This window comes from Choloepus didactylus, chromosome 22 (assembly GCF_015220235.1).
Source record: "Choloepus didactylus isolate mChoDid1 chromosome 22, mChoDid1.pri, whole genome shotgun sequence".
In the NCBI taxonomy this organism is placed as follows: Eukaryota; Metazoa; Chordata; class Mammalia; order Pilosa; family Megalonychidae; genus Choloepus; species Choloepus didactylus.
The window spans coordinates 24,101,324-24,113,536 of NC_051328.1; the positions used below are offsets into that span (position 1 = coordinate 24,101,324).

A 12,213-nucleotide genomic window follows, 5' to 3' on the forward strand; every position below is an offset into this window, starting at 1 on the left:
AGTTGGGGGTCAGATCCATCAAACCAACAGTATTTCTTGAGCAGCAGACTGTATCTGTTTTTACTAGGCATTACAAAGCTTGGATTGTTTATCTTGCATTTTATACCCCTTAATATCAGACTCAGCATTATGCATATAATTTTGTTTCTTCTTCCTCTCTGATCTCACTTCCCCTTGTCGTTACACTGGTTTCTTCACAGCTCTAAAACCTGTGTATTCCATTCTTTGTTGCTTAGCTCGTGCTATTCTCTGCCACCACCTCCCATCCATCCTATAGCATCTGGTTTATGTCTATTATAAAGCTTTCTTATTGTTTAAGTTGCTTTACATGCAACACATATTTTGGCATATAACATCACTGTCTGATTTTTTGCCCATGTGAATCTTAATGTTGCCAAATTGGCTCAAAGGCCCTTGATGACAAAGATGGCTCATATGTGTTCATCCTCTTTTAGTGCTAAATAATTAGCAGTCACCCAATACATTAAAGAAATGGTTCAAGGCTATTGAATTTGCTGTTTTAAACTTTGATTAAAATCTCTTGGTAGGAGAGGAGTTTGAAACAGCTAGTTTAAATTATACATTTTACTGGTAAATGCTACCCTGATTCTCCATTCCTACAGTAAGCAATTTATTACTCAGGCCTGAGTAAATGATGTCTTCTGCTTTCTCTCTCTGGTTCCTCTTTACAGGAACCAGATAGCTAAAGAAATGAAAAAAGGGAGCAGATTAACATCTAGAACTTATTTGCAAAACTATTAGGAAATTACGGTGTCAGTGATTTAAAATTCTGAGGGTCTTTACTGGTTTTTGCCTTCATCTTAGGGCAGGGCTGGCTGCCTGTAGGCATTGATTGGGTGAATTCAGAGACTTACCTGATTTGCTCTCACAGGGACAGTGGAGGCCATGTGTCTTTTGGCAGTCAGTCCAGATGGAAATTGGCTAGCTGCCTCAGGTAGCAGTGCTGGAGTCCATGTCTACAGCGTAAAACATCTAAAGGTGAGCACCGGATTTAGTAGCAGCAATCTGAATCATTGTATAGGAGAAAGTCAACCCTATAGTTATAAGATTCATGGCAGATTGGTATGACCGTTAACTGTACCAAGAATTTTTCCTGTTTTACTATAATCAGTATGCATTTATTTTATTAGTTCCAATTTATAATATCAAGATTGTTTTTAAATTTATAACAAAGCCAGTCAGTGGAAACAGGGAAACCAATTCATGCACAAAAATTTCAAATTAAAGATTTATGTATGATGAATCCACATCCAGGTTATTTCTATATTTTGAGCAGGTTAAATAATAGCAAGGAAATTCTGATTTACACAGATAATTAGTTTCAGGTAGTAACAGTTTTCCTTAAATAGTTTGCCTTGCTATCTTAAGATATGTTTAAATTAAACAGAACCAGAAACTTAAAAAGTAGGAAAATTTTTTTTCAGCAATCACTAATAATGATGCTATCATCCACACATTAAATCACTAATGATTCCTTAGAAGTCCTCACCTTCCTCATCATACAAGTCACGTAATAACAACCCAGAATTTGTAATAAGCATTAACAGCATAGAACAGTGTTGAACTGCAACATTTAATAGGTTTGCCTGTTAACTACATAACTGAATCTGTATTACATTGTGGCAAGAGCATGGACTAAGCACTGATTTTGAGCCTTGCCTGGCATTTAACAAGAGTGTTAATGCATAGTGGCACATGCCTCAACATTAATTTCCTTTAAGTCCATTGTAGAGCTTTAGAGTCCCTGATGAACGATATGTTTTTGAGCAATTCATACAAATGTAGAAGTAGCAGAGAAAAGTTTACGGTGTGTCCTTTGCAAATTCTATCATTTTTTAGGTGGCTAAGTGTTCATTTTTTTTTAAAAATTAACGTTCATTGAGGAAACACCTGAAATTTATGAGAACTTCCACAGACCCTTTAGAGTTAAAAAGAACAATATATAAAAACAACTGACCTATACTGTCCAGTTTTTCTTGCGGGAAGGCATTTTTATGGAGTTGTGTCTTAGGTCTGTTATTTATTCCCAGTCTCACTGCACAGTACCTGCTTACAATTTCCCTGTGACTGCTCTGGCCATTGCCCCCACTACCAACAATCTTGTCATCGCTCATTCCGACCAGCAGGTAAGAGAAATTCCCTGTGCTATCTAATTACTTTCTGTTGGATAGTAACCTGGAAACCGAGATAATGACAATTTTGGAGAAGCTTTTCTTTAAAGGTGCTGGAGGATGGGTACAAAGGTGTTCTTGTATGTGCAGTAAAGCTGCCAGTGCAGCCTGGGCTCATCATAGACTAGCAGTGTCCATGGGTTTGCTGAAGTGCACTTTCATGGCGCAGCCCTCAGATTCTAAGTAAAGAGACACAGGAAGAGCAGGAGTTGTGAAGGACTCAGTTTTGCTCGTTTTAGATTAGAGATGACATGGGATTAGATGTTACACTGGATATGGGATGGAATACAATTTTGAGAAATGAAAGTGATTAACAGATTGCATAATTCAGCTTCATTTTGCAGTTGAGGCAGTCAGGCCATAGTGAAGGGGTTTGAGATCAGGTGCCTGTTCTCAGCTAAAAATAGAGCTTAGTCTAGTGCTTTTTTCTATACCAAGTTGTAAGGAGAAGATTTTTAAGATGCCTTGCCCTGTAGAACCCACCTTATGAAATTATCAGTACTTGTATATTCTTATCTATATAATGTGGGTGATAATATGTACCTCACCAAGCTGTTGGAATGTGACCTGGAAGCATAGTTAAATAGACTGTGAGGTATATGATGCTTACTACTTTGAGTAGCAGTGTTTACACACACACATGCTTACACATACATGCTGTATCAGACGAGTGAAATCTCTTGTTTCAGTTTCATGGATTTGTGTCCTTGACCAAAGACTGAAATCAGTGAAGCTAGGTCCTTGCCTTTGTCACATGTATTGGTAATGTCCACCCGACACCTTTTACTGGTAGTTAGTCCCTTCCTTAAGTGCTTCTGTTATTAAAACTGGTGGGAATTTTTTTTACCTGTTAGAGTAGGAAATATCAAAGAGTTGATAATACACAATGTTGTGAGGGAATAGGGAAATAACACGCTCATACATTGCATAAATTAGTATAACCTCTTTGGAGGATATTTTGGGCAATATCTTTTAAATCCACATTTAAGTTCTAAGAGTTCTTCCTACAGATACGCTTTCAGTTGTACAAAAAGACATTTGTACAGAGATGATTCATTGTGGCCTTATTTGTTGTAGCCAAAAGCTTGGAAATAACTAAAAAGTCCATTAAGGAAACTAGATGAATAAATCATGGCACATCTGTAAAGAGAGTGTATTATTGTGCATTCTTTAAAATGGACATGATCTATACATACACATACACACATACACACTGTGATATGGGTCAGTCTCCATGATGCTAATTTAAAAAACAAAGTGCAGAACAGTGTATCTTATTATATAATAAATAATAAAGAAAATATCTTTGAAAAGATGTAAATAAGAAATAGAAGGCCCATTTTGTGTCGGGGAAGGGAGGGATTAAGTTTGAAGGGTGACTTCTGTGTAATCCTTTCTTTGCTGTTTGAATTTTTATTCTGTAATTTCCCTTTTTTAAATTACTATTTTTAAAAAGTGGGAAGGTAGAAAGCTGAATATGATGCTGTCAAGGTTTGTATAGATATTTTCTGGTTAGGGATGAGGAGATACTCTTCTGTATCATGTGCTTCCACAGGTGTTTGAGTATAGCATCCCAGACAAACAGTATACAGAGTGGAGCCGGACAGTCCAGAAGCAGGGGTTTCACCACCTCTGGCTCCAAAGGGATACTCCCATCACACATATCAGTTTTCATCCCAAGAGACCAATGCATATCCTTCTCCATGATGCCTACATGTTTTGCATCATCGACAAGTCATTGGTAAGTTCTTCCATCACCATCCCCAATCCTCTCACTCAGTCTTCTTTAATAAGAAGTCTTCAAGTTCTGAAAGCAACAAGTACAATCAGATAGAGGAAGGAGAATCAGAATCAAGGTTCCTAGTGTATTCTATGGAGGAGAGGAGCTTTTATTTTACGGATTTCCTCACTTAACATTCTCATGCCCATGAAGGGAAGGAGCAGGCATTTGTTTACTGGATTTTGCTGACCTGACTATTTCTCTGCTTTGCCTGTGAGCAAATAAACTGAAGTGGGAAAGTGATTAGGTCAGCATTCAGAAGATGACTCTTCTCGGGGAATACCATTTTTTAGGCTAAATCACTTGCAATTTTGAATCGCTGCCCTAGGGTGCTGAATAATGAGCTTCCACTAAAGGAGATGAACAGCTGAGGTTTTGACCTCTTTGTCCCTTGGTTGAATATACTGAAACAATATCTGCAGGCTTGAGGAGTCAGTCCTAATGTCTTGAATAAAGTCCAGCTAGGAAAATTCCATTCTTCATGGCTGAGATTTAGGTGGGATGTGAGCGTTTTCTTCAGTGTTAGATTCCAGCCTCTTTGCCAGCTGCTGCTTTGCTTTGATTCACCCCAAGTTGACATGTCTTTTCTGGGCAGGCACTTTCTTTCCTGGGAACACTGTGAACTGTGGCCATGCCCATAATGTGCTTTGGTTTAGATTACAACCATGGGGAAAGCAGCAGATAGCTCTAGAGGAGGTGTGCATGGTGATGTGTCACTGGAGCTCATCTCATGGACCTTGTGTCCTCTAGGTGTGGGAAGCAGAGCTGGCTGACAAGTGTCTTCTGTGGGATAAGTGATACAGGACGAGCCCCTCCCACTCACTCACCTCTTTGTAACCCAGTCTAGATCATTTTTCCCAAGCATTGGTGATAAGTCCATCATTTCCTCATGCTGGGCAGAGCTACTTCTCAAGGAAGTCAGAGATGAAATATCATTTGCTTGGCAAGAGGCCATCTTGAGGTGTTAGTGACATCACTGTGGGTGGTTTGTGTTAAGGCTTTGCCCAGGGAGAACTTCAGTCACTTGGCCAGTCTGTAATCTGGTTGGGGGAGAATCTAGAATGCATAAAGCCTGCATGGGCTGAGTGCCTGCACATGCCAGTTTGTTCCTTTCTGGCACAGTGTTACTGACAAGACTGGCCAGGAGCCCCAGCTAGGCCCTTTGATCTTGCTGCTTAGAGTACCAAGCTCTCTTTTGCCTCATACTTCTACCCTGTACAGTATGGCTGGAAGCAGGGCTTCAGTTCTTCCTGAAGTAAGGAATGTCAGGAAGATGATGAATATGTAATATGATGGTTGGAAGATGGTGTTTGCCTGAAAAGAACACTGCAGTCCTTGGGTCCATAGAAGCCCAATAAAAATAATAAACCATATTTTTATCTTTTTAGCCTCTTCCAAATGACAAAACTTTACTCTACAGTCCATTTTCTCTCACGAATGAATCAGATGGCAGGAGGCGCACAGCCCATGCCTTTAAAATTTCTAAGAAATATAAGGTAAGACATCTTATGTTGTATTCTGGCCAGTTGGTTGTTTGTGATGTTATCAAAATGCACTAAGCTTCTCAATAGGACAATAATGCCTTTATTTTTCATGCAGAGGCCCTGATTTTGGGAGACAAGTTGCCTTTCTGAGCATATCTGTACCTTATGTCTCTATTTCATTGTTCTTGCCTCCATAGTTTAGAGGCAGGTACATCATACTTATAGCCAAAACGAAATGCATAGATAGTGAGAAATGGTGTTGGAGCACAGTTGGTAAAGCTGGGTTTCGAATTTGACTTCTGATTGAAGGCATTTCACAAGATAAATTTTAAGCAAACATAAGTCATTGAATTTATTATGACTTTTTCCTTTCTGGGCTAAGCTTTCACTGAATATAAAACAAATCTGTATTGAGTTTATATTACAGCTATTGGGGCAATCTTGGAAGTTCCATATTCATGCTTCTCAGATTAGATTTCCTTTGGGGTCCTGGAACACCTTCCAGGTCTGCAAGAATTTTTTTTTAAGCAGGGGAAGGTCTTTACATTATTCATGTAAATTATTGATGCATTTCTAACTTGCCAGTTGCCAAGAATTTAGTACCAGAGCCCTCAGTTAACACTGATTCCTAAGAAATAAGAGAATCATAGATTTTCTGTTCCAAAAAAACATGAACAGACCAGTTAGTTGTTATGAGTGAACTTGGTTAAAAGTTCTCAATCTTTCCAAGCATTTTGAGTCCTGGGGCAGGAAAGACCAGCAGAGGTTTAGATAACTCCAGCTTCGATCTAGGGAGAACACCTTTTAGCCCTAGTTAGTATATTTAGGATAAGCCCTGGAGCCTTTGAAATTCCTGGTAGAATCACCGTCATCTCTCTGACCTGCAGCCTCTCCTCTTCATGGATCTTTTGGATGAAGGAACACTCGTGGCAGTAGAACGGCCCCTGGATGACATTATCGCTCAGCTCCCACCACCCATCAAAAAGAAGAAATTTGGAACCTAAGACAAGGCACTGACTGTGTCCTTTCTTGAACTGTATACCCTGTTTCTTTTCACAAATCGTAGTAATAAAACAAAGTTATTCTTTAGGAATAGTCATTATAAATGTTATCTTCCAAAATAATAGACAGTAATTTCCCTTCATTGAATGAAAGTGAACAAAACTCCAAGGTATCTGGAGTTGGGATAATGTTTCGAGTAGCTACAGACTCATCCAACTTTTTCAGGGTCCACTTTGTTCTTTAGACCACAATCTTAGAGGAAAAGATAATAGTTGCTCTCTATTCCCCAACACATGCTTAAGGCTTCAGAGGGCTGATGACCCTCACCATCTGTCAGCCTCCATCCCATGCAGAGGCGTGGGAATGTGCTCAGCCTTGCCCTAGAACCTGGCACAGGGAACTGTGCTTACCTACTCAAAATAGCCTAACTACCAATCATCCTTAAGAGTTCAAGAAGAATTTCAACCACAGCATGTTAAAGGAGTGCTCTGTCTGAATAATAAATGCTTTTAGGTTTTGGTAGTTAGCTATTATTTCATTAAAAAAATAAAAACACCAGGTTTTGGGATAGCGGGCCCATTAACAATCTTTTCACCTGTTACATGGCATTTAGAAAAGTCAAGGAAACGTTGGGCAGGGCTTTTGAAGTTGTAAAATGAAGAACTGTAGTTGACCTGAAACAAGCAGAGAGATTTCTTTTCCATCTCAGTGGATGTATTCTCTTGCATTCCTGTGGAAACCCGGTATATGGGGTTTTATTTGCTTGTTTTTTGAATGGAGGGCCATGATAGGCTAAGAGAAGCTTGTGGGTTCTGATGACATCATGACTAAAATGTAAAAGACATTTTGGCTAAGATGAACCCCACCCTCCAATCTGGAAAGAGAAAATGTAAGAATTTAAGGTAGATGTGTGAGATTAACATAGAGGAAATGAGAGAGATAAACCGACTGGTAATTTAAAATATAAAGGACAACCTATTTCAGGTTTGAAAAGAGGGAACAGATATGACAAAGTTTATAGTGGATGCCACTTACCTCTGCTCCTTCTGCTTAATTTTTTTTACAGTAAAAGGAGCAACTTAAACATAACTACAACTTTTTCTGTCATATGTATTAAGTAACTTCTCTTTCCTTTTACTTGAATATATTTATTTCTTGGAATGAGGGAGAATTCTTCCAGTCTTCATTAGACTGGGGTATTTTGACCTTTTCAGTAGACCGGGAGATCTCACCTTTCCTAAAAAAATGTTTTAGGTCCCTTCACTCCCTCCCAACATATTTACAACATATTTACATAGAAGTGATAACTTTCCAAGTGCAATTTAACAAATAGTTATAGAGCAAATTTCCAAGAATGTTAGGGGTTATAGTACCATAGTTTCAGTTTATTTCCTTATTGTGAAATATATATATAAAAAGGTGATAACTTTCAAATTACAAGTTAACAAGTAACTATGTAGCAAATTTCAAAGAATACTATGGGTTACAGTTCCACCATTTCAATTCTTCTAGCTTTTCTAGTACCCTAGCAACTAAGAAAATGAAAATTATATAGAGATTCAGTATCCATAATCCTTTGTTAAATTCCATCTTGTCTGTTGCTTCCCCTTCCTCTAGTTTAATCACTTTTCCGATCTTCAGGGATGTCTAGGCAGTTTTAGGTCCTCTTTTGTATGTTTGAAACCAAAGTTCAAGTCACTGATCTACATTGAATGTTTGTGGCCAGAGGGAGGCTAGGATGTCTTAAATATTAATTCCCTTGCTTTTCCCATGCTGTAAAGCTATAAATTTAGAGAATTTTTTAAACTGGATTCTAGTTTAAAGCTTGACTTATTCAACCTTAAATATATTTTCAAGTCTTGTGGATGTGGAGGGTGTAATTCTGACAGGATTCACAAGATCATTTGAATGTAGAAATAAAACTTAAGAAAGTAGAAAGCATTCCTTTGCAACTTTTTCAGCCAGTGATTTGGACTTCCATAAATGGTATGGGAGGTGCGAGCTTTGGGCCTTGAAATTCTTCCTAACTAGAAAACTTTGAATACAAATGAAGCAAAAACTGGAGCAAGTTAGAGAAATTGGGGGAAGAGAAGGCAACCCAGTATTAAATAAGAGGAACACGTTACAGTGCATGTGTTCCAGGTGTCTTTACTTTGGGGATTTGTCTAACTTAGATGTTTAAAGTAGTTTAGGGCATTTTGTTTCTGTTTTGGGCATTTTGCAAATACCTGCTCTTACTTGGGTTCTACAGAAAAATTTTAATGAGACATCCTAGGAATGACCATTTTTGCTAAACCTGACTCAAATGCTTTAAAAATTCTCTTTTCTCATATAGTAGTTGGTAATCTGATCTCTGAATATCTGGGTAGTTTACCTTTTACCATGAAGATTTTAGCAAATTAGATTCAGAAAAAATAACCTCTTGGAATGTTGGAAGAAAGTTAGAAATTATGTAGTTTGGTGATTTATCAAGCCTTTTTTTTAAAACATCAAAAGTTTCTTCAAATGGAACCTTATTCTGAACCACAGTATATGATACAGGTAAAAATAGAGTTGTTCTGGTTGTTGGGGTGCGGAGGAGAGGAAATGGGGGTATATGAAAGAAACCCAGTGACTCTTGACCTCATTTTTATATGTGAGGAAACACCTAGAGAAAAGGTGATTTTTCTGGTACTCACATAATGAATTTTAGAGGCCAAGGAAGCATTCTTATGGTTATTCCCCTACTGTCTCTTGGTCATAGGGACCCAGTTGTAATTGATGATTTAACACAAGGATTTTACATTTCATAGGCTGCAGAGAAGAGCATATTTGGGCTCCGAATATTAGGTTATGTGGGCAGACTTTTGTGCTAATCATGTAGAGTGTTCTAATGAACAACTTTGCATAGTGTCTCCTGTTGCTTTTGTAGTTAATTCTTGGGAATGGAATTGCTAGCTATTGTGTACCTGTTTTCTTTCACTTTTAATTGGTGTAGCCAAGTTATCCTCCTGGATGGCTATGTTCCCATCAGAAGTGTTTAAAGTACTCATTCCCTTACACCTTGCCGATTAATTAATTTTAGCTCATCTAATGAGTGAAAAACAGTATCTCATTTTATTTTGCATTTTCCTGTTTACTAATGAGGTTGCTCACTTTCATGTTTTTTAGTTACTTGACTAGTTGCATAAATTGCATATTCATATTCTACTGCCCACCTCCTTTTTGTCTTTTTCTTTCATATTTTTAAGCTATTCTTTTATAATCTAGGTCAGTACTGTCCAATAGAACTTTTTGTTTTGATGGTCATGTTCTATATCTCCCTTGTCCAATAAGGTAGCTACTAGTCACATTTGCTACTAGCACTTGAAATGTGGCTAGTGCAACTGAGGAATGGCATTTAAAATTTTTTTTAATTTTAATTTAAATAGCCACATGTGGCTAGTGGTTACTATATAGGATATTGCAAATCTAGATATTAAGGCTTAGCTATGTGTCAGTCCTTTGTATTTAGGAAGTTATACGCACTTATTTAGGAACTTGATACTCACTTATTTAACATACATTTATTGAGTGCCTATTATATGCTATGAACTAAGAACACATGAAAGGTATATCTCAGCCTTCAAGAACTACACAGCCTAGATTGGGACAAAAATAAGTAGATCAGTGGTGCTGCATTAGAGAGAGCACAGAGAAGAGGCATCTAAGCCTCTTAAGGGGATGGGATTGGAGGTAGAAGGTCTTTGTACTAACTTTTGGAGTTGAGTGGTAATTAGCAAGAAGAAAAGGAGAGAAGAGGTATTCCTGGACCATTCTCAGTGCAAAGGCTTGAAGCAAGAGAGCATAACCTGTTCAAGGACCCGCAGTGGTTCCATGTGATCGAAACATGGGATATATCGGAAATGGAGGAAAATAAAGGCTGAAGAGGCAGGCAGGGCCTACATAATACTAAGAACATGCAGAATCTCAAAAAATAGGAAAGCTGACCTCAGGAGGGTGATGGACTTCCCTCCGTGATAGTGACTAAGAATCATATGAGGTTCATAGAAAAGGTAAGTGTAGAACAGTTTCCACAGAGAGAAGCTAAGCAGTTTAGAAAAGTGTGTGGAAAAGAGAAGTAGATTTGGATCTACTTCTTGTAAGAAATAGGACTAGTTAGGGGTGGGCCTTAAAATCTGTGGTTAAGAATTTTCATTCATTGGAAAATAGTTGTAACAGATTCAAAGGAATGGGCCGTATGTGTGAGCAAGGGTCAGAAGAGACTAGAAATTAGGAAGACAAAAAAAACAGGCTGTTATGTAGGTTATTGACTAGGGATCCATTGAAGGACCTTAGGAGCTTTGTGAGCCCCTCTGGCTAAATGCTGGATTGTGCATGGGTGCGTATTTGTCTGAGGAGTGTCCACAGTATGTAGCTGATTTCCCAGAGAGGTCCATAATCCCCTAACTTGGCTGTTGTATTACCCTACTGAGAAGGGAGTTAAAGCCGTGGGACAAAAATCTTGAAATACTACAGACATCAATAAACATGATTTGGTATCTGAAGGCATATGAAGGATGAGAGTTGAAGCTGACTAGAAGACTGCAAGGTTGTGAGGCAGTGGAAATTCAGTTATAATGGGTGATGGGTCAAAGTGGACTTTTATTTTTGGACCAATTTGAATTTCATGGCAATTACATAATTTCCATGACTGTCAAAAGAATCCACTGGCTAAGTGCATTCAACAAAACTAACTTGCTTGGTGTGTCCTTGCTAATATTTTCCCAAAAAGTCATAGCTATACAAAACTCACCAGCTGCTTCTCATTAGGAGTGTGGTTAGCAGATGTGGTTTTTCATAGTCATAAAGCATGAGATAGTTAATCCATTTTTGTGGGTTTCAGATGGATAGTGATTTATCTTAGCGGGATAAATTTTAAAATATGCTTATATCAGCTAAATTACATATGCACCTTTCCCTCTTTTGCTTCATGTTTGTTGGTGGTCAGAAAATATGTTTTTGGATATTTCTCCCAGAAGCCCTGTCTATGGAAAAGGAACAACTGATCTGTCTTTTTTTTTTTTTTAATCTTCATTTTATTGAGATATATTCATATACCACGCAGTCATACAAAACAAATCGTACTTTCGATTGTTCACAGTACCATTACATAGTTGTACATTCATCACCCAAATCAATCCCTGACACCTTCATTAGCACACACACAAGAATAACAAGAATAATAATTAGAGTGAAAAAGAGCAATTGAAGTAAAAAAGAACACTGGGTACCTTTGTCTGTTTGTTTCCTTCCCCTATTTTTCTACTCATCCATCCATAAACTAGACGAAGTGGAGTGTGGTCCTTATGGCTTTCCCAATCCCCTTGTCACCCTTCATAAGCTACATTTTTATACAACTGTCTTCGAGATTCATGGGTTCTGGGTTGTAGTTTGATAGTTTCAGGTATCCACCACCAGCTACCCCAATTCTTTAGAACCTAAAAAGGGTTGTCTAAAGTGTGCGTAAGAGTGCCCACCAGAGTGACCTCTCGGCTCCTTTTGGATTCTCTCTGCCACTGAAGCTTATTTCATTTCCTTTCACATCCCCCTTTTGGTCAAGAAGATGTTCTCCGTCCCACGATGCCAGGTCTACATTCCTCCCCGGGAGTCATATTCCACGTTGCCAGGGAGATTCACTCCCCTGGGTGTCTGATCCCACATAGTGGGGAGGGCAGAGATTTCACCTTTCAAGTTGGCTTAGCTAGAGAGACAGGGCCACACCTGAGCAACAAAG

At 38.4% G+C, this 12,213-nt stretch overlaps 1 protein-coding gene across 2 annotated transcripts in view; it reads left to right on the forward strand.

The window, feature by feature from the left end:
• UTP4 (UTP4 small subunit processome component) overlaps nucleotides 1-6,545 on the forward strand; it is a 42,543-nt gene extending 35,998 nt beyond the window's left edge. For both annotated transcript variants that reach the window (XM_037815645.1, XM_037815644.1), the window contains exons 13-17: nucleotides 893-999; nucleotides 2,052-2,147; nucleotides 3,748-3,933; nucleotides 5,361-5,468; nucleotides 6,344-6,545. In XM_037815645.1, the coding sequence (XP_037671573.1) occupies nucleotides 893-999; nucleotides 2,052-2,147; nucleotides 3,748-3,933; nucleotides 5,361-5,468; nucleotides 6,344-6,460 (614 nt within the window). In that variant the 3' untranslated portion in view covers nucleotides 6,461-6,545. The remainder of the gene's footprint in view (nucleotides 1-892; nucleotides 1,000-2,051; nucleotides 2,148-3,747; nucleotides 3,934-5,360; nucleotides 5,469-6,343) is intronic.
• The last annotated feature ends 5,668 nt before the right edge of the window (nucleotides 6,546-12,213 follow it).